The sequence below is a fragment of the Calidris pugnax genome, unplaced genomic scaffold, assembly GCF_001431845.1.
Source record: "Calidris pugnax isolate Ruff unplaced genomic scaffold, ASM143184v1 scaffold44, whole genome shotgun sequence".
NCBI lineage: Eukaryota > Metazoa > Chordata > Aves > Charadriiformes > Scolopacidae > Calidris > Calidris pugnax.
In genome coordinates this window covers 42814210-42837000 of record NW_015094506.1, presented here as the reverse complement: position 1 = coordinate 42837000, position 22791 = coordinate 42814210, and the positions used below count along the sequence as shown (strand labels likewise).

Sequence of the window (22791 nt, the reverse complement as noted above, 5' to 3'; positions counted from 1 at the left end):
TTGGCATATAAATTTACCCTGCCTCTGCAACCCCTACAAAGGAATTCTTTGTTCCAGCAATTCAAACTGTACTATAAGGAAAATGTCCTAATGCAAATATGTAAAGAGTATCTAGAAGGCAGATACCCTCATTTATTTTGTTATCAATTTTTATGGTTGTTACTCAATGATTTTTATTTATTTTTATTTTAGTGTAGTTAGTATATGTTATACATAATTTTTCTATATTGCTCATTTCAGGATTCGGTTTTAATGCAATTTTGCGCAAACAAACTAGACAAGAAGGACTTCTTTGGGAAATCTGATCCTTTCCTTGTATTTCATCGAAGCAATGAAGATGGCAGGTAGATGCCTGTTAAGTATTTCTGTTGCTAAACAGTAAGCAACTTATTTATTTGCAGATGGTAATATTAGTTTTCATTTTTTTAATATTTCTCAGCTTAAGTTGTGTTTATTTTATAGCGTTTGTTGGATTTAAGTATATCATGTTTTGCAGCATAGGAATGAAAACATTGTAACAAACAGATCAAATACTGCAACTCAGGGTTTAAAATTTGAATGTATGATAAATATAGAGCACTATGAAAATTATTTGTAATAAAAATAGCTAAATGATGCTACTTTTTCTAAAATATAGTATGGCTTTAAATGAAACAGAATTCTCAAAGAAAATTGTAGCCGCAGAACATGCTAATACTTCAGAATTGTTTTAGGTAAAATATTTTCTATTGCAAATTTGGAAATACCTTTTCTTTACTGAGTTCTAGGAAACAGAATTCAGAAACACGTATTCCCTTAAAGGACACTTTAGTTATATCTGTATGTAGCATTTCAGTTAGTTATGTCTGTATGTAGAATTTCAGTAGTGATTTCACTGGTGACCTTGCCTCCTGTTTTGTTTTGAACAATTCAGTCCCCAAGATGAGGATTCAAGAGAAGTGTTTTAATTTTGCTTCATTTAGAGAAAGCAGAATGCAGTAAAACAATTCATTGTATTTCACCTGAGAGAAGGGGCTCATGGGATCTCTCAGAGGCTTTTATGAGACAGCCCTGGTTAAAAAAAATCATAGACATAAAATGGGAAACAAGAATCAGAAAACCGTGACTATCTTGGCTCAGTTTCTTAGTCATTAAACAAGAATCAAATCCTTACCAGATCGTTTTCTTTCTGGATCCATGACTGATTCCTGGCTGTACAAGGACTGTTTAAACAAGTGGGATGGAGACTGCTCTTGCCTGAAGTAACTCACTGAATGGTTGTCATTCTTGTCAAAGTTTTGGGTAAAAACATTTTAGACTTAGAATTGCTCAGCATCCCAATCTGTAATCTCTCTCAAACAGATCTGACTTCTTCAGTCCTCCTTCTCTCTGGTTTCACTGCATTTCTTTTTTTCTTGTCTTAAATTTTATATGGATATTGTATGAATAAATACAGGTTACAGCTCTTTTGATTGCATGTTTGATGACACAAAAGAAAAAGTAAATAAATATCAAATATATCTTTGTTTGTTTGTTTGTTTATTACAGTTTTACAATCTGCCACAAAACAGAAGTCATAAAAAATACATTAAATCCAGTGTGGCAGGCATTCAAGATTTCTGTCAGAGCACTGTGTAATGGAGACTATGACCGGTAAGCTACAGGTTAACATATAGGACTTTTTTCCCTCTAACTCACGTATTCTTTTATATGTAAGCTTTTCTATGCAGTTCAGTTCCTGATGTTATTTAAGTTACTTATTCAGCACTTGAAACACCAGAGAGGAGTAGAGGGGCACAATCCCCTCCTTCACCCTGCTTGCCACCATTCTTTTGATGCAGCCCAGGATATGGTTAGCTGCTTCGGCTACAAGCGCGCATTGCTGGGTCAGATGGAGTTTCTTATCCACCAACATCCCAAGTCCTTCTCCTTGGGGCTGCTCTCAATCCATTCTCTGTCCGGGCTGTATTTGTGCTTGGGATTGCCCTGGCCCTTGTGCGCTATGTTGGACTTGGCCTTTTTGAACCCCATGAGATTTGCACGGAGCCACCTCTCAATCCTGTCAGGGTCATCTGGAGGGACACATTGCCGCATGTAGGGAAATTAAATAAGACTTGGCTCAAATTGATAGTTTTCCTATGAGTGTGTCTGTGAAACAGACTTTAATTTGGAACTTAAGTGGTTAGTTTTCTACCTCAATTTTTATTTTCAGTTTCCATGTATGAGGTTGCCATGCATTCACGTACATTTGATGTTACTGTAGGACATGCTTTTGCCATGCCATAACTCTGTTGCATTACTTTGTCAAGCTAATTGGTGAAGTGTGTACACTAAAATTACTTTAATTGGTTACCCTGATAGCTTAGCCTTTCGGGAAGGCGTTCCTTGAACTTGTAATTTACTAGCTAATGCCAGGGGATAAACAAACCGAGTCTTGAATCAACTGACTGAATCTCAGAAGTCAATATGAAGAAGCAGGAGAGTAAGAAGTGCTTATATTCACTAAGCTAAGCAGAATAAGCAGTCTTTATGAGCTGCTTATTAAAAAATCAAAAGCTAATGGACTTGTGATTTCCTAGGAAGGTGGGGAAGGGTATCATGTTTGGGGGGAATGACCATTTTTAGTCTTTCCTGTTGGATCTTAGCTGATTTATTTCATCTGCGATACTCTTCCAGTACTTGATGTCATGTTCCTTCAAACTGAAGGAAAAAGGGTTCTCCTGCGTTGCTAACGCTCTCCTTGTGAAACTCTTGATACAGTTGTTGTCAGCCGTGTTGGTTACTGTTTCAATTAGATGCAATATAAATGCAGCAATTTCATAATAAGTACATTCTAATCGAATAGAATTTTTAGCTTGTACTTGGGTTCATGTGCATAATGCATAAGCAAAATAGTGCTTATGAAGCTAGTCTCTGGACGCTGTACTATTTATCATATTAAAGAAAAAAGGTTTTCATAATAATTACAAAAAAAAATTGTAGTAGAGGCATATTGAAATAACTCCAGCATTCGAAAAGAAAATTAAAAAGTATAATAGCATGCTTCAAATTATTGAGTAACTACTGTTTTCTCATGTTGATTCTACTTTGAATGCTTTCAACATAATGTGCTCAGTGAATGCCTTATGAATAAAAGGGTCCATGGAACTTCATAATCCTGCCTACATCAATTATGTTTCAAATTTAGAAATACTCATTAGCTGACAAGACTAATTCAAATTATTATCTATTGATAGTACAGCAAAAGCATTCAAAGTTTGGGGTTTTTTTATTTGAAAACTTCTCTTTCTAAAGGTAAGGATTAGATTCCTAAGATCAGCACACTAATACATAAAACCACAAATCCCAAAAGTCTCTTTCAGATGATAGTTTCACAGATCAAATGTTGGTGCTCTGGGTTCTGTGATAGATGTGAAAGGTGAGAATAATGTAATTAGTAAGAATATATCACAGTAAACGTCCATTCTGGTTTGGGGGAGAGTAAATCATCCGAGTATGCTTCTGAGTGAGCTCTGTCCACTTTTTCATTGTGAAAAGTCCAGGATTTGCTTAATTTTTCTCAAACTGTATAATCATACAATATTTTCAGCCATCACAGGGATAGGATTTCAGTACTACAGTAGTACTTAGTACCTCTAATATTTTTCTTCTCTTCTTTCTTTCTCTTAATATGAGCTCTCAAATAGCCCTTACACAGAGTTACTTTCTGTGTAAAAGTTTCAACCCCAACATTCTCTAACCTTGATTTTTTAAAAAGAAAATAAATACTTCCTAAAATAGAGAACTCATCGTGTACACTGTGTCCTTTAAGATAAAATAGCAGTGTAGAGAAGGTAAAATATCATTATGTAAGATTTGAAAGGTTTTTTAATATCTTGCATGTCATGCAAAATAGGTAAATGAACCTAATAAGGTTCAACAAGGGCAAATGTAAGGTCCTGCACTGGGGGAGGAAGAACCCCAGGCACCAATATAGGTTAGGGGTGGATCTTCTGGGAAGTACTACTGAGGAAAAGGATCTGGGGGTCCTGGTGGATGGGCAGGATCTCCATGAGCCAGCAATGTGCCCTTGTTGCCAAGAGGGCCAATGGATCCTGGGCTGCATAAGGAGAAGTGTGGCCAGCAGGTCGAGGGAGGTCATTCTCCCCCTCTACTCTGCACTGGTGAGGCCACAACTGGAATACTGCATCCAGTTCTGGGCTCCCCAGTTCAAGAGGGACAGGGAACTACTGGAGAGAGTCCACCGTAGGGCAACCAATATGATGAAGGGATTAGAGCACCTCCTATACGAGAAAACGCTCAAAGAGCTGGAGCTCTTTAGCCTCGAGAAGAGAAGACTGAGGGGAGACCTCATCTATGTTTACAAGTTCCTAAAGGGTGGGTTGAAGGATGATGGAGCCAGACTCTTTTCAGTGGTTTCCAGCGATAGGACAAGGGGCAACGGGCACAAGCTGGAACATGGGAAGTTCCACTCAAAAATGAGGAAGAACTTCTTTAGGGTGAGGGTGACAGAGCCCTGGAACAGGCTGCCCAAGGAGGTCGTGGAGTCCCCTCCTCTGGAGATTTTCAAGACCCTCCTGGATGCAGTCCTGAGTGATGTGCTCTGGGCAACCCTGCTAGCAGGGGAGTTGGACTAGATGATCTCTAGAAGTCCCTTCCAACTCTGTCGAATCTGTGAATCTGTGTAAAACTCAAGAGTAGAGTGGAGCTTTCTTCAAGGAAAAATTACTCGTTGAAGTTGCATGTGTCAAGATCCTTCTCAAGAATTTATCTGGATAATCTTAAAAATTTATCTTAATAATGCAAGTTGTCTCACTGAGATGATACCACTGTTTGAACACAGATTTGAAAGACAATTCAAAACTTAAGTCACACTAAACCTTATGTAAATCTTAACTTACTAGCGTGTCCTGTCTATCTTAATAGTAACAGGTTTTGAAACTTGGAAGTAAAATAATGGTTCTCCAGGGGAAAAAATCCTCTGTGGTTTTGCTTTTTTTACTAAATTTAATACGGTTTCCTTTCAAGAGTCAAATATTTGGTGAGCTGTTCTTGACTTCATTCCACAGAAGAACTTTCACTTTAATCAGTTTTTATTCTAAAATAATTTAAACCCAAACTGAAATTCCACAAGCATGATAAAACGTAACAAACGGTGTGGTCACAGCCATTAAATTTGAGTTGAAAAGAGAAATATCCACCCAAAGCAACTCCTCTTTTGCCCATTTTGGAATATCATAAAAAAGTACTAAAGCCATCTAGGTGTGAATTTGTTGGTGTACATAATATCAGCTATTGATCAACCTTATCCCCAAAGAGTCCCTTCCCAGTAAAGAAAATTATTGAATGTATTCAACTGTATCTCTGGGCAACAGCTTCCATGGAAGTGAGTTATAAAGTAATTGCTTGGACTCCTGTCCCCTCTTTTAATACTGAAGACCTGATGACTTCACTTCCTGGGAAAATGTTCTGAAGAATAAAAGTAAACAAGTTGTTGCTTAAAATATAGGAAGTCTGCAGCTGCTATTTTTCTATCCCATGTTCTGTTAACTTTAGGCTGGATAGGAATCATTATTACTGATTGTTGAATTTACTTATATATATGCTCTTTCTGTAGTAGAAGGAGATAAATAAAGCTGTATACTGTCTCCATCCTGATATGCTTCCTGTTTCATTAATGATGTTGATTGTAACTAGCTTGTGACCAGCTGCCAATTGGATTTATCTCCATTTATCACAACTCCTTGGGCCCAGCCAGTTTTTTTCCCCAGCAAAGAGTGCGCCCACCCAAGCCAAGAGCTGCCAGTTTCTCCAGGAGAACACTGTGGAAAGCAGTGTCAAAGGCTTTTTCCCCTCATCCTGTCACCACGGGCCCTACTAAAAAGTCTATCTGTCATATCAGCTTTATGTATTGAAAGGCCGTAATAGGTTGTCCCTGGAGCCATCACTTCTCTAGGCTGAACAACCCCCAGTCTCTGAGCCTTTTGAAATGGCCTATAGTCTCATGAATGTGAAGTAATGCACAGGATGTGTGTGAGCTTGCTTATTGGATCATACTTTTAGTTAAACTGTTTCGGTGACCTGTCTCAGTATCCGGATTCACACAATAGCCAGTTACAGATTCATCAGAGGGATGCTCAAGAAACTGTATTGAACCATTATATGCTTAAAATTTGTCATGAGGCATGTATCTGAAAATTTGTCAATTAGCTATTGTTTTATACTGTGAAAAAATAATTTAGATCCATATATTACTTTGAGTGAATAATAATCTACTGGATTGTCTTTCAATTCTGGTTCCAATGAAATAAATTGTAGTTAGTTCTCTTATTGAAAAAAGTGTTTGCACTGAGTATTTGTGTGTTGGCAGACTTAATAATTTTATTACCCGGCTTGCCCACTAGCTCCTTATTCACTACGAGGAGGGTGAGTATTCCCACAGTGCCCAGGAAATGTGTCAGTTTGGGAAGAACCGGTACCCAGAGTCTGCCTCTGTCATCTTCCCCCCCATGCCCCAGTCTGCTGACAGTCTGCTTGTCCTGTTTCATTCAAGAAGGCAGAGTCTTGATGGTTATCTGATATCTGATGGTTATCTAGTGTTCTCTGATAGAAAAACTAAACAACTATCCTTTAGGCGTTACAGGAATTTAAAAAAATTATGCTGCACATTTCTGTCGTCTTTGGTCAGAGAGCAGAGCAGCCTCCTCCTCTTCTGTTGAGATGTAGGGGGAGCTTCAGAGGGAAAAGTGCTGTCTGTGAAGAACTACAAATTTCTTTCACCTGCAGCCACAGGCAGGGCCTTCACAAAATCTTGGGTGGATCTCACAGAGTTCTTGTTTGTCACCACTGCATGATGTTTAGAAGAGGTTAATGCTGTCTACCAGATTGAAGCTTTATTGTATTCTGAAGTAGTTCTTTTCATTTAAGAACCAAATGTATCAACTGGAATGCCATACTGCTTTAAATGCACTTTATATCGAGAACATTGCTTTTAATCTGTACTTTGCTGTTTAATAATTTCCTTTTATAAGGGCCCTCTCAATCTCTGCATGGTTCTTCTTAAATATGGATATATTAGTTTTTCCTGTAAGATGTTATTACCACACAGTAGATATACATTTTCCAGATAATAGCATACACCAAAGAAACCTTCACAATAAGATCCAGTGTGTTAATGTTCTTAAAGACTTTGATAATGCTTTAAGATTTAAAGGATCATTTCTATAAAAAAAAAAAACAAACTAGAAAACTCAGAGCATCAGCAAGTGAAAATATATTGGTTAAACATGCAATGTGTTTAATTGTTTCCTTAGCTTCTGCTCTATTTTGCTATTAATTTATGAAGATATATTGGGTAACCTGAGTGACTTGCTATTTTCTGCTCCATGAGAAATGACTGGAAAATTCTGCCTTCTGGATGTGGCACAACTGATGCACTCACATGTTATTAAAATACAAGTATTAAAGGCAATCCTGGTATATTTTAATATATATTTTAATAGGGTTGTGCTTTTAATTTTTTTCAGGACAATTAAAGTAGAAGTGTATGATTGGGATAGAGATGGAAGGTAAGACATTAAGTTTATTGTTAAACTTATTTGCTAAACTACTTATGCATACTTATACACGTGTTTTAAAATGTATAAATATATAGTGTAAAATGTAAAAATGTAAAAATACTCCAGGACAGGAGTAGAGAATGGTCTTTATAAATGTTTAGAGGCACAGGTACTGGATAAAAAGTTTTGTTGTGCTACATGTTGGTTTTTTTTGTTTGGTTGGTTTTTGTTTGTTTGTTTTTGCAATTGTGGTAAGTGCTGAAATGTTAGTCTATTTTAAACATGATGTGTGTACGTACATACAAAGAACAAACAAGATGGAATCAGTTGTGATCTGTAAAATCACTTTTGTGAATCTCATTCTATTATAAGTTAATGTACATGTATGAAGAGAACATTTTTTAATCTTTCTTTTGCTTAAAATACTGCTTCATAAATTGTTGCTTTTCAAGTATGATAAAGTGCCTGAGCCTGCAATTGCAACTTCATTGTTGGCTAGATATTGCAGTGTAGAAACATCATTTCAGAATGGGTTTGAATGTTCATTTCCATGCCTGTCTTCATGAAAATGTTGTAAACCCCAGAGTTGGAAGACCTGGGTTTAAAATAACTCCGTTGCTAGAAAGAGGATGGCGGAACATACATGGAATTTCTGTTGCTAAATTCAAGAGGGGCAATCTGTTATTATTCAAGCTTGCTGTCTGTATTGAGTGTACCTTTTTTTCTGAAGAAAGTAGCCTTTCGAATTGCCTTTATTTTGATAAACCAGGTAGAATTATTTTTTTAGCAGGCTGGATTGATACCTCTTGTTCTTTTAAAAATGTTTGAGCTTGTATCTTAATACTTTGCTTAGAAACTGTACTTATAAATCAGGGTACTAGAACTTTTATGTAATATAAGAATATGTTAATTTCAGTTTATCTTTAAGTTGGTCTGACTTAATTATTTCCTATTGATCTTAATTTATATTTTAATATATATGGATATGCACTTATATTTGGACTTTTAAGGGTATATTATTTATTATAGTAATGTCTTTAGTGTTGCTAATGCAATTTATTTTTAGTATTATAACTAATAATGTGGCCCAAAAGATCTTGTAACTGTAATTTATCCTGTGCTGCCATTTGTTTCCTTGTGACAAGGTCCAAAACCAGTTTCAGGTTTCTTAGCTTATACTTTTGTCTTTTTGGTTCCATCATGAAGCCTGTTGATTTATAAGCGTTCTTATCACATGTTTGCCCTCTATAAATACCTGCTAGTGCAAATTCATCCTTCTTGATTAGATATTCCCTGGAGTGACAAAATAACATATTCTTGCAATTAAAAACACAAGGATTTAAATTAATGGAGCCATATTAGCAAAAAATCACTGCATCATTGTAACAATGAATTTCTATTAACATCCTGTGTTTCTCACTTAGATTTGCCAAATCCTTAAAAATGGGATATATTTACATTTTCGTGTAAAAACCACAATATTTTTGAAAATAATCTAACACTGAAAAATTAGATTATATTGCCAAGTTAATAAGAAATAAAGATTATATTTTATTAAGGTATCAAACCCCATGTGCCATCCCATTTGCTCTGAAGTTTGAAACTGAAGTATGATTAAAAAGTGAAGGAAGAAATCTGACAAGTAATACTGTGTAGCTGTAACTCAGAGTGAAATCTTCAACATACTGTGGAATTCAGGCAATCGTTAGCCTCTACACTCTCCCATTTTGAAATATGATATACTTTTGCTCACATCCCACTCTGAATACCTATAAAATTAATATCTAATAAACAAAAAGTGAAGGATATATGTATTCCTTTTTATTCTAATTGTATGATTTTTTTGCCTTTTGCCTTCTCCTTTTTGGTTTTTAATTTAGAAGCAGACAGATCACTGACATCTTACATGTTAAATTCCTCAGAAAGATGAGACAGCACTCATCTCATGTAACTTCAGACAATGTAAAAATCAGACAACTAGATTGAACTGATCATTTAACTTACTTCAGTAGCTTACAAGGGAAAATGGTCTGATTGAATCCATCCTAACTGGAACAAATTGCCATTTGGTGGTGCCTATGACTTCCTAGTGATTGTAGCAAGAACCTAAGTGCCTAATTTAACTTTGACATTGCCAAACATATCAGAAGTGAATCCCATTCAAGAATTGATCTATCAATTTTTTGTACAATGCTGTTGTGGATGTTTGTATTCATTTCCATTTTTTATGCACTCATAAGCAGTTGCTACATCAGCTAATCAGCTCACTAGGCTGAATCTGTTTGCTCCAAAGATGTCCAGTCTGGGCAGGAATAACCTTTGAAGGATCATCAGAGAGCCTGCTCAGTAGCAAAGCAAGTTATACTGACTGTTGCAGGTTATTCTGCAATCAGTAAGCCAACATTAATGTGCATGTACTTGATTTCTGAGTCTTGACTTGACTCTGACTTCTTGAGTCTTGACTTAGAGGGGTGTTTTTCCCCATTCTGTGTTATCTGTGCTCTGGGAAAATGTGACCAGGGTGCTTTGGGTCGAGGTTCTTACTGTCACATTCATGAATTACATTGTTAAGAGTAATTGTGTATTCTTAGCTCTCATTTATTTTCAAACATCACTTAAAATTTCTTGACTGAAAGGTAATACAGGATGTTTGTAACATTGACCCTATTAAATATTAAACATCTCTTTGTATCAAATGAGTTTTTGCCCAAAAATTGTCAAAATGTGAGCCACTTGTTCTGATACCTTTTATTGGTTCTAAGAGCAGTGACAACCCCCAAACTATTTGGTGCTGTAAGAAGTCACAAAAGTTGGTTTTGTTAATTTGGACAAGCCCACTTGTGTGAAACAGAGTGACTTTTTATATTGAGCATCCTTATCAATGCAGTACTTGCAGACAGGTCTTACAGAAACTAAAAATGAGATGACGGGCAACTTCACATCAACAGTACTCTGATGTTTTTATTTGTCTCTGAAGGCTTTTTTACTAATTTCAGACAAGTTGTTGCTTGGCATACATGGTGCAAAAGCAATTTCACAGTCTTGATGTTTATTATCTGTTACACAGAATAAGTGTTTTTTTTCTTGAATTTCAGATCTATAAATATTACCATGCTAACCAGGGACCACCGAAACATTCATCTGAGAATCTAAACACTGTAGGAGAGATTGTAAATCTCAGATGTTAGGCTCTCTCACTTTATTTCTTGTTCTCCATCTTCATCCTCCTTCTCCAGCTAGATAGTTGATTTTTAAATTATTGCACTTTTCCCCTTACTCATTCACATATTTCTGGTGATGATTGCCCTTTCGTGCATTATTTTTTTCCTTTACATCATTAAAAAAAAAAATTAATACAATTCTGAAAGTCATTTTCAGCACTTCAAAGCATAACGCCAAAAGTGGAAGATTAGGGAGATGAGGTTCAAGTGATTATTTTATGTGCTATGAGTCTCTGATTCAGTGTTCTGATATGCCACTCATGGACAAAAGTCTTCAAGTCTGGGAATATTTGGTGTTACAAAGACAAAGAGAATAACTTCTTTGGATTCTCAATTCAGAGAGTTAATGAGGAGGCACATTTGGTGAAGTGTGATCATGAATACTGAGAGAGATCAGTGCCTTGTTTTTGTTTTTTAACAAGTTACACTTCTGGCAAAGGCAAATGTTGTCCAGCAGGCACTCCTCTTTCAGAGCCAACCCGGGGGGGGAGAGGGGTGTACGTCCATCTGAATACTGAGTGATAGGATCCAGGTTGATGATCTTTTAACAGCAGAGAACTCAGACTGGTTATATAACCCCATACCTTTTTAACGTGGTTAGTCAGAGGAATTATATCTTTCTAGCTCAGTTTTTGTCAGTTTGTATATATTGCCTCAAGGAAAGTGGCAATATACTGTGCAATATATAATATATCCAGTGTCTCTTAGAATTAAACAACTACTTTAAAGCAGTACATTTTTTTCCCCCAAGACAGCCCTGTCTGGAATTGCTTAAGTTTCCTCTGTTTGCTGTGGCGTGTTTGTGGGTAGTCACTGAGCTATTGTTTGTATTTCTGCTTTTGAAATACACAAGTCAACTTGAAAATTTAAGGTAAAAACTGTTATGAAAGGGAAAGGTTCCTCTTTAACCAAGGTTCACTTTTATCCAGTGCCATGCTTACCCAAGAATGAATACACCTTGTGAGCTACAGGCCATATAGGACTGAAGTTCCGTAGCCTGTATGCATGGCTCCCTCTGTTTCCCTGGGTAAATAGTCAATCTGGAGAGCATTTAATTAAAGGAGACGATACCTCCAAAATATGTTTCTTAATAGAAGTTTTAGACTGTCTCAGAAGCAATTTCTTGATCTCCAAACTGGAAGGGGAGGATTTCTGAATCTGAGCAATTAGTAATATCTTCACCATATACTATTTCTCAAGCTTTCTTACAGGATGCTTTGCTTATGTCATGTGCATTAGCATGATGATTGGACTTTTTAATTGTTCTTTTATATATTTTGTGAATTCATGTGGGTTTCAGAAACTGAGATTTATATTTGGCATTTGTTTTTTTTCATTTCATTATGAATAAATCAAGAAAGAAATTTCATGTTGCTATGGGTTGTTTCCATTTTTTCTCTTCTTGCTAGATTCAGTTTTATTTAAATTTGCTTTTAATATTTATAGCTTAATTAAAAGTGTGCTGTATTTCTTAAAAACAAATTTTACAGGTAACAAAGTGTCATGGTTTGGGAAAATGAAAATTGGTTCTGTTTTACCTCAAACCAGAACATCGAGTCATAAAACTTTGACTTTCTATTCTAGTTTCCCATTGGAGGGAAGGTAAAAAAAGCTAGTTTCGTAGCTGACCAAATGTGGAGGCAGAGAGTAGAGGAGACAAAATGCCCTGTGAGGGAGCAACTGTGAAACAGATGGAGATGGGGATGGGGGGAGTGGGAGCTGGAGCAGCAGGGATGACAGTTCAGCTGGGGAGAGGGGAGAATGGGAACAGGTCCCGTGGCGACTGGGAGTCACGTAGCAGCTGTAGGCACTCACCCCTGCGGTCGCTTCCATTCCAGGTGCCTGTCTGAGATACCAACCTGCAGTGTAGTCACTTCTGGCAGCCCTGTGGTTTCTCTGCCCCAGCCCCCTGACCCCAGCTGCCTTTCTCGGTGATGCTTCATCCGCTGCGGTCCCTCTGGCCGCCCTGCTCGCTCACCCTGGCTCCTTGGCACCCTGCCATCCCCTGGTTAGGAGTTGACAAAGCAGTTTTCAAAACATGGGTGACAGCACAGGAGTGTCGAATGGAGCAGGAATAGAATTTAGAAAGGAGAAGCCTGATAACCATTGTTTTAGTGTTAGGTTAAGATCTACTTTCCAATGGTGTCTCATACCGTAAGATGAGTAGCTTCAACAGATTGCTTTTCTCCTTCCAGATGGGAAGACGTAGCAGCTGAAGTAAGCCTTGGGTCTTCCCCTTGAAAGTGCCATTCAATGTCCCATTACACAAATTGGTAGAGCTGGTCTTTCCTGGTTGAAGTTACTCCTTTCACACTCTTAATACCTCCCTTTCTCTCACATAGTCTCACACAGGGTTCAGAGCCTGTGGTGCCAGTGATCATCCAGTGAGAAAACGGTGATAGCCTTTGGTAGCCCACTCCAGTTTTTCAGATTCTGTGAGCTTACAGTGGGGTCAGATCCCTAATTTGCAACCTAGTCCTCGTTGGGCAGCTAAGTTAAGCAGAAGCCATCAGAAAGATTTAAGCTAATGCTTTTCATCTCTAATTTTTTATTACTAATACAGTGAGCACACAACAGTGACAAATAAAGATTTTTAAGCAATTTTTTTTTTTTTTGGCCATTGTTCCTTTCTTGGGTGTCAGTTCATATTGGCTGTGCTTTTCTTTTTCATACATAGATGTAATACATGTTTAAATTACTAAATACTGTGCATTTGATTTGAATTGTTTTATTTTTTTTTTTACAGCCATGATTTCATTGGAGAATTCACAACAAGTTACAGAGAGTTGTCGAGAGGGCAGTCTCAGTTCAACGTGTATGAGGTAAGTATTGTGAGTATTTATTCTCTTAAAGGAAATTAACGGAAACACTTCCAATGTTTTCATGGCAAATTGGTCAAATCTGGACAGTGCCTGTCAAAATCAAACTTTGGAATTATTTCACATTTCTCCTTTTATAAAGAAGAGCAAAGAATCTAGAAGTCTTGCTTCATAATAAGATTTGAAGGCAAGTAGGTATGTGTGGTGTGTTTGCATCTGTGATAGGGCGAGAAGAGCACTTCAGTCACCTGGGGTGGTGCAGCATAACTTGGAGCAAATGCTGGGTTACTCCAATTTGTGTATGAACAATTTGTCAGTTCTTACGTGTGTTGTACACTGTTCTCCTATCCAAAGAATAGCTGATGATTCCTACATCAGATGCAGTCACACACCTTTGCTCTGAAGTACACACTTTAGAATCCTTAAGTTTTGATGCAGGGCTTACAAGCGACAGAGTTTAGCTAACTTACTGATGGGGTTTTTTGTGTGGTCAGTTACCACCTTTGCTTAAAACTTTGCTTCTCATTTCTAGTTTAGGATTCATACCTCTGCCAGTTACTGGAATTGACAGGCAGTTGTCAATTCAGTTGCAGAGTTTTATATTGTTAGATGACTTCTAACTGTGATAAGACCTTATCGTGTGTTGAAGGTGAATGCAGACTACATCCACGTTCCCTCTTACTCTCCTCTCCCCTCCTCTTCTCAAGGCCCTGTGGCCAAAATTGTGCAGGCTTCTTTATTTCAGATCTACAAAATCCCTAGTTTGAGACTTCTTTCATAATTTAGTCTGAGATTATTTAGATTTGCAAAAAAGAGAACTTTTTTTTTCTGAGATCAAACTTTACAGAATCTTCAAAATATGCTGTAATTTATTCTAAGAAACAGTCAATGAATTTGTCTAAACAGAAATTGAGATGCACAAACTTGAAGTGGCATAAAGGGACTCATTTCCCAGATTTAGGCACAAAAAATTGACGGGGGATGGATAGTAATCTAAACATTAGCACTCCTGAATTAAAACTTCATTTTTAGATTAATATCTCAGAAGAATCACTGTCTGGAATGTGAAATGTATTATGAAATTTCAAAATGTGTTAAATAATTAGAGGCAATAGGAGGAAAAAATCTAAAATGTATTTTGTTACTGAGAAGTGTCAACTGACAGACTCTTTCTAGGGAAATAGATTATATTCTACAGTGTTAAACTCCAGCTTATGTTTTTATAGTTCCAAGAAATTCAATTTTCAGTTTTGAGTTTGCATAACTTAGATGAGAGAGAGATAAAGAAAGGGAGGGGGAGAGGGAGATGGGTAACAGGCAACTAAGTCTAGTTGCCCAATTGCCCTGTGTTTCCTTTTGCCATTCCTTCTTCACCCAGCACCTAAGCATCTACTTCACATTCTTGATGCACTTGCACAAAACCCAATAGTTGTCTCATGATACAGATGTAGTGGTGGTGTTTGGGAACTAGGAGGTCTGCTCATATAAAGCAGCATTACCATAAAGAGATACTCCCTGAAATGGCTCAAGAGTAGCAACTTTCACATGGAAATCATGTACCTATTCCAGGCACCTGTATATTCCACTGTGTGAAAATACATGCTATTCCATTTTCTCATATATATGCATATGTCCAGCCATTTGTATTAAAGCTTTTTAGCACCCTCCATCTCACACATGGTCACAGACAAAGTGTATGGATTATGCTAGATACTTTCCATTTCTCTAAGGTGAAGTGTTGAATCTGTAGGTTTTACTCTGTAGGTCTTTCATAGAGACCTACATCTGTAGGTTTTACTCTGTAGGTCTTTCATAGCCTCGCTTACTGAGATTTGCAAAGAGCCGCCTTTGTTTTATTTTTAACTTCTCTATTTTGTTGTCTTCCTCAGTCAATTCTGTTCTTATTTTTGCTGTTTTTCTTCTCTGGATATGAGCACTCATACAACACAAGAAAAATACTGTTTAGGCAAGGTACAGTGTATGCCATATTTATTGTCCTAAAGTATTTATATCCTGGGAATAGGGGAAACTTAGAAGGGTCCAAGTATGAAGTTCATATTCAGACATCCAGATCACAGAGTCATGAACCCAAAGAAATGTGCGTTGTAAGTAGACTTTTTTGGTGTGCATTTTTTTTTTACCATTCCAAGACCGTGTATGTGTCTGATAAGATCTCATATTTTATAATCAGTTTATTTTTATAAAGGATTTGTCAAAGAGTTATGTCCCTTTCAGAGTTTAGAAATAGTATTAAATACAGGAATGGTCTAGTCTTTAGTTTAGTTGTGTTTTTTTTCCTTTCACATTGAAGAGGCTGTAGTCTCCTTTCTAATAAACTTACAAGATGTTTGTATCAGTGGAGTAACGAACATAACCCAGCAAAATACAGCATCTGCCAAAGTGCCTAAGGGAAAGATAGGAAAGGTGTCGGTGCATTCTACTAGAAATTGCCTTCATTTTGCCTTGGTTCTTGGAGCCTTGCTCTTTTGTGTTAGACCCTGACTCTTCATGCAATAGATTACTGTCATCACACCACAGTACAAATGCCCATTCCTACGTCTGATTACCAGCAGAATTATTCTAGTTAAAAGCAGCCCTCTCTTGGAAAATGTCATCATACATAAAGCCCTCCCTCTCTCTAGAAGTTACAGTAGCATAAAATAAGTCCACTTAACTGCATCAGCAGTTTCAACCCTTGTCTTATATAATGGAGACCAAGTATAGGAACTGAAGAAAAAATAAGGCACTTAGCAATTTTTCCCCTTGTTGTTTTAGAAGTCCCTAAAAGTATTTCTTTCTTGTATTTGTATTTATATTTATATATATATAAAGTATTTCTCAGAAGAGATTCTGGATCTCTTTCCCAGCTTCTACCTGGGTCAGTGCGTGTGATGTTTTTCTTGGCATTTCTGTAGCAACTCGATCCTTATCTCCAGTGTTACCAGAAGCCAAGATTTTGATCTTATCCCTCTCTACCCTTCTTCCCCAGGGGAAAAGAGTATCTAAGGCTCGCTAACATCAACAGTGGTCGTATGTGCTCTCAAAAAAACAGGAATAGCTTTTTCCACCAGATCTCCCTCTAACGTAGTCCTGTTAATACGAACATCTCTTTCAAATTAGCATCTAATTTGCCTTCAAATTATACTGAAGGTAATACAGGCAATTTTGCTATGTGATGCCACCTGCTGACTTGTGGCTTCATATGGGCTGTAGTTGCTTTTGGGATGGTTCCATGACTAGCTGTCTTGAGGTCTGCACTTCTATTCCCTCTTCGTCTGTTCTGGTAGGAGAGCCTGTTCCTGAGTTGAGACTCATGCATGTGTCCAGATCAGTGGAACGCCTGACCAACCTGTCTGCAAGATCTTCGTTCATGTGATCTTAATCCCATCATTGGAACTTATTTCACTTCTGCTTCTCCTAAGGGTAATTCAGATGCAAGACAAATCCAGCTAATTAGTCATGGTTGTCCTGGTAGACAGTTTAATTTCAAGACCTCTCATGTCTCTTGGAATAAATACTTAAGACCTTCTGGGTTTTAGGTACGCTTTTGGAAGGATTTACGTCAGCTTCTGTGTTTGTACCGTGAGTTCTAGCATCATGCAGTTTGCACGTGTGGTGTCTGTCAGAACTGAAATGTGCTTTTTCTTCCTCATGGAAAGATATTCTTGCTAATAATGAGAAGACAAGCCTCTGTGGCTGTAGCCTGGGTTTTTTCTGTATGGTGTGTAATCTTTGTTATTCCTTGAGCTATCCTTCAACTGATCTTGAACTACTGCAGTTAAACTTCCGTATTTTGAAGGATTTCATATTGCTAATACAGGTGATCACAAATGTGATGGTTTAGGCAAGCACTAATGCAAGGCAGGGAAGGAGGGTGCTCCAATTATGTGTTGCACTTTTATTTTGAAGATGAGCAAAGGTGCTGCTGTGCAAAGCAGGACAAAGATAACAAAAAGCCATGGTATTTTTTTCTTATTTAGATCTCAGATAAACCCCAGAATTACCGTAATTTACAGGAGTTTCCTATGGATAGTGTCACAGCACAGATTACTGTGTGCAGTGAAAATATCCTCTCCTGTTGTATCACTGACATAACTCCTACCCTACTGGGAATATTCTGTCATAACATCTTAACTCATTTTGCAGTTTCTTGAATATGGTATTGAAATCTCACTCCCAGCAATAGCATACATTTCCTGAGCATCTCATGTTTGCCTCCCCCCATTGCAATCCTCTGTACTTTGGTACTGCTTCTACCTGATCAATATCTACCTGTGCAATATCAGAGCAAATAAGACTGGAAAAGTTCTCTTGTAATTATTTTGCTTTTACAAACTGACCCAAGGCATGTAAAGAAATTTGTGTTTTAGTGAGTATCCCATATTTTCGAATTAGAAATACTGCTATAACAACCTCTTTTCAATTAACCTTTTCTTAATAGGTAAGAGTTCATGTAGCTTCCTAGGTTACTGCCAGGGTGTAAGACTTTCAGAGGCTAAAAAATGTTGTTTTATTTATAGAGTTATCTGAATTCTAAGAAATAAATATTATAGTAATTACAGAACCTGGATTTATAGGAGAGACACAAGCTGTGATTTAATTCATCTTTGATCCCAACTAGATGCCTTGTTTCCCATAATATTTCACTCCAAGCTCTAGTGCATTTCCTAGCAATTTGTAAGAAACCAATTGTCAAGTTACCTGAAGTAGAAGATTCAGATGAATCTCCTTTTTGGCATTTAATGACTGCTGGCAAGAAATATGCTGCTAACTCAGGCCTGACCACTGGATTCTGGAGAGCTGTGAGTGAAGGGCCACAGGGCAGGCAGGCAGTCTGTTACTTTTGTCTTCCTCTTCTGGGCAATTGCCAGCAGGAGTCATTTTCTGGCTTAGATTCTGGTTGAACAAGAATTATCTCATTGTGTATAAACCACCGTTACACAGATTTAATCCACTGTTCACCAGTCAAGACACTGTTAATAGCAGAGGCAGGGATTATTTGGGGTTTTTTAAGTGTTAAAGGGCTTATGTATGTGTAAGGCAGTAAAAGCCTTGAAGAATACTTCCTGTATAGCTGTGTGGCATACTGGAGGGAAAGAAAGAGTCACTCTTGTTTAGCCTGTTTGGGAAGACCTCAAATGATAGTTATCTTTTTCTGCCTTACATTGCACATCTGTTCTGTGTTGTGCAAGGAATATGATCTTTAAATGTAATTTCATTTCGCTTGGAGGGAGAGAATTTTTGGAAGACACGTATTACTATTTTTCCCATATTCAGGCAAAATTGTTTAAACATTTTATAGTAGTTAAGTGACTAAGATTTTTTAATTCCTTGTCATTCACAGAACATCTGTGAGTAGTTTACAGTAAAACTTGGCAGTAAGCCACAAGGATTTGAGTTTCCTAGTTATATAGGAGATAGTTGATCAACCTAATTAAGAAAATAATGTTTTGCTTCCAATTCCATGTGCAATTTTGAAAAAAGCAGTACATTTTAATGTGTGTGTAATAAAACTGACTGAGGCTTGCCTTTGAATGGGTCAGTTTTTATTGGTGGCTACAGTGAGAAATTTTATAGGTGTGGGTTCAAGACATTCAGGAAAACTTTTTAATGATTTATAATTCAGTTCCATGAAGATTCTTGTGTCTGGGGAACACACTGAGCCCTCACAACTCCCCTGTGCCTGTCAGGTGGTTGGTTGTCCATGCTCTTTTCATGAAATTAGTATTTTCTGTTCTAGCACAGTACGATTTGTTCCCCCAGCTGCTCTTCCTGTCAGCCAGATTCTGTGATTGCACCCAATATAGAAATTAGTAGAACAACTCTCATGTTTCTCATAGTATTGAGGAGAAGATGGAAACAGATTAACTGCAATGTGAAGAGGTGCATTGTGAGATGAAGAAGTGGTGACACAGTACACTGAAATCAGGAATGCAGAAAAATGCAGAATCTTGTGAAAATTCAAAGTGGTGTTTTACTGAACACTCAGATTTAATGAATATTCTCACCTTTGTTGCCCTGGTCCCCTATTTGTCAAATGGGAATAACAGCACTGGCTTACCTAGCAGGTACCATGGAGATAAATTCACAGGTTTTCAAATATGCATATATCCCAGCATTGAGATGCATAAGTAAACAGTATGCTGAATGAATTTAGAATCCACTGAAAATGGACTGTGTTCTACATTGAAAGTATCTTAATGCTTATCTTTATGGTAAATCATAAGTCATACTGCTTTAATATTTGTATCTGTGTTTCTAGGTAATAAATCCAAAGAAAAAAGGAAAAAAGAAAAAGTATGTTAATTCTGGAACAGTAAGTAAATATATTCTATGTTACTAGATGCTTTTCTTTTCTCTTGAAGCAGAGTGTAGTTGATCTGTAATTTAACAGGATTAGAATAGAACCTTCTGTGAAGGCTACAACAATAAGCTATTTACTGTTATACAGCATTTATTTTCAGATTTTTTTAGTTTGAAGAGTCTGATAAAAGCTGTGTCCCAAGTGTGCTGTCAAGTTGCTGGTAATTTCCAAAAAAGAGTCATACCAAAATTTTGGTCAAATCCTTGAAATTATTGGATTGAACAGTATTAATTTTTATCTGAAACATATCTGCACTTTTAAAAAGCAATTTTGTTTTCAAGTGCTGAGCTAGCATCAGTAAAAGGTAGTATGCTTATCATGGCTAAACCAAGAGAGTCAACATTTTTTATTGACAACAGTTTTTTGTAAATCTATGTTGCAAGATCTGTTAGTATAGTTTGGGATGAGAGTTTAATGTCCTTTTGTTCATATTCCATATTCTGTTTTATGAACCATTTGCTAGCAATGCAAATATTTCCCTTCAGCACTTTCTCAGCTTCTGTGTTCTGGCATTCATGATGTTCAAAACATCATTTACAAAAAGATGAAGATAAATGTTGAAGAGTTGTATATTGGAAAACCTAATCGGATATAAGATACGGTTGTTTTTTTTTGAAAACACATCCAGCATTTGAGGTTTTTTTCCATATGAACAGTTCCACTGAAGTTAGTAGGACTACTTTCACTCTGAACTGTAGCCTTGAAGGAATGCTTTGTCATTATCTCATTCTTGTATAAATCTGTTCATCATCTTAAAAAAAACAAAAAAACAAAAAAACATTTATATTGTACCTTTGCTTTAAATTGTAAAAAGCAGGCAGAAGCAGCTTGTCTATGAAAGTTTACTATACAAGATCTGATTTGCTAGATGATTTATTTTTTGCTAACTTATTTCTTTTACTACAATTTAGTGTGTTACAATAAAGTTCTATTACACTAAATTAGTGAGTCAGGAACTTAGGAAAAGTGATTCTTTTAAGTCAATACTAAAAGCAAGTGTACTCAAAATTGTAAGTGTAAAATCTGACTTAAGGTACAGAAGAGCAAAAAATGCGCTTACATGTTCCATTTTCTTGTTGATTTTGCTTTTAAATATTTTAACACCTTCACGTGTATCTGCCTGCATTTGAAACAACATATTTTGCTTATGTTTGGACAGACAAAATCAACTGTCTTGTTATTCTTTGTCTCAAATTATATGGAAATTTCCAATAAATGGTTGCTAGCAATTTTCTTTCCTCTTTCTTTCTCTACCAGTGTTCTCTACTGTTGGTTTTATAATTTATTTTCTTTATCAGGCCCTGTTTGCCCCCAGTTGCCCTTACTTCTTAGTCCTCTAGGCTTCCCTTATGCTTCTCCAACTCGTCACTTTCCTGTGTGTTTGCCTGCAGTTTTATTTTTCTTCTCCCTTTTATTCACCCAAGGTATTCTTTATCCCACAGATTTCTAAATTTTCAAACCAGGCACCAAGACCATCATTCTCACTGATAGGAATTTGGCTTCTGGAAAACTTTAAATGAAGGGGATATAGATCATTGACTAATATCTCACTGCTGCTTTGAAGGACTATGTACATACAGTAGCCATCTCAATTCATTATTACTTAAGGGGTCATTTTAAATTCAGAAACACTACATACTAAGCAGAAATGTTTCAGAATACGTTATTAGTTTTTCACAAAGCAAAGTAGTGAAATTTAAAATTCACTGTATAAAACTTGGAACATTAGTGGTTGTCTGCATGGAGGTAAACAACACTTTTTAAAATCAGATTCGCTGAAAACTTTTGCTTAAACTAATTCAGAACAATATTACCACCTGTAATAACAGATGAACCATTACAATGACTGTGTCCAGTGGGAAAATGCATAGAAGTTTCAGTCTTATATGCAAGACTATGCTACTGATAGTCTGGTAGAACTTTGTTATGGTCTTCTGTTCTCAACAAGAAGGGTAATTTGATGATTTTAAGCTTTGGAAGTTAACTAAGAATCACAGAGAACCTGTGAAAAAGGCAGTAGGATAGATGACAGAATTACTACCTGTAATCTCATTCTGAGTCCAAGTTTACAACATAGGAATATTTTCAATCTTTATATTTTGCTGCAGTTGGAGGCAAATCAAATTTTGTGTCAAACTTCCATCTCTCTTTTATTCTTTGTATCGTTGCCAGTGAATTTGCTTTGAGTAGTTACTTAAGCAGTTTTCACTGACTGCTTGATGTGCCTATGTTGTGAGAGAGTTTTGTGTCACTTTGTAAATAGAACGAAAATAATTTGGATTGAATTCTTTCCTTCATAAATGTTGTGCAGTATATGAAGATCTTAAATGCTGATCTTTTCCACTTGAGTTTATACTTATGTGACTTGAGCATTGGAAATGCAGTAATACCATTAGACCACTGTCTGTGTTTTGGACCTATATAATTTCTGAATGATAAAAGTTGGGACTGAAGAAATTTCTTATCTTTGCATTTGTCATATGTTCCACTTTTTTTATATATATAAATTTCGTATATATATATATGAAATGCTAGATTTTTGCATTCTTGGCTTGCATCAGTAGTCAATACCACTGTTTTTAATGCAAGATGAGAAATAGCATAAATAATTGTAACTGAGATTTTTTAAACAGTGTTGAAGTACTTGTAGAATAGATGCGTTATCATTCTAGATGTAGAGCACACTGATCAGAAGATCAGTGATCAGATGCATGTGGTAACCTGCCCTGGAATACAATCTTCCATCCCTAACCTTTTGCTTAAAAAAAAAAAAAAAAAAAGAAGAAAAAGACAGAATTTAGCTTTTTTTTAATATAAATAACAAAGAAGATGTGCCCCTTTCTAGGTGA

At 36.6% G+C, this 22791-nt stretch overlaps 1 protein-coding gene across 3 annotated transcripts in view; it reads left to right on the top strand.

Annotated features, from left to right (window-relative positions):
- The window catches only part of CPNE8 (copine VIII), a 106247-nt gene that overhangs the window by 49849 nt on the left and 33607 nt on the right, over positions 1 to 22791 (top strand). The window contains exons 8-12 of one of the 3 annotated variants that reach the window (XM_014963195.1): positions 241 to 344; positions 1528 to 1632; positions 7506 to 7547; positions 13506 to 13581; positions 19841 to 19894. In XM_014963195.1, the coding sequence (XP_014818681.1) occupies positions 241 to 344; positions 1528 to 1632; positions 7506 to 7547; positions 13506 to 13581; positions 19841 to 19894 (381 nt within the window). Of the gene's footprint in view, positions 1 to 240; positions 345 to 1156; positions 1442 to 1527; positions 1633 to 7505; positions 7548 to 10633; positions 10753 to 13505; positions 13582 to 19840; positions 19895 to 22791 lie in introns of those variants that run through there. The other 2 variants (XM_014963196.1, XM_014963197.1) reach the window with 2 other exon arrangements.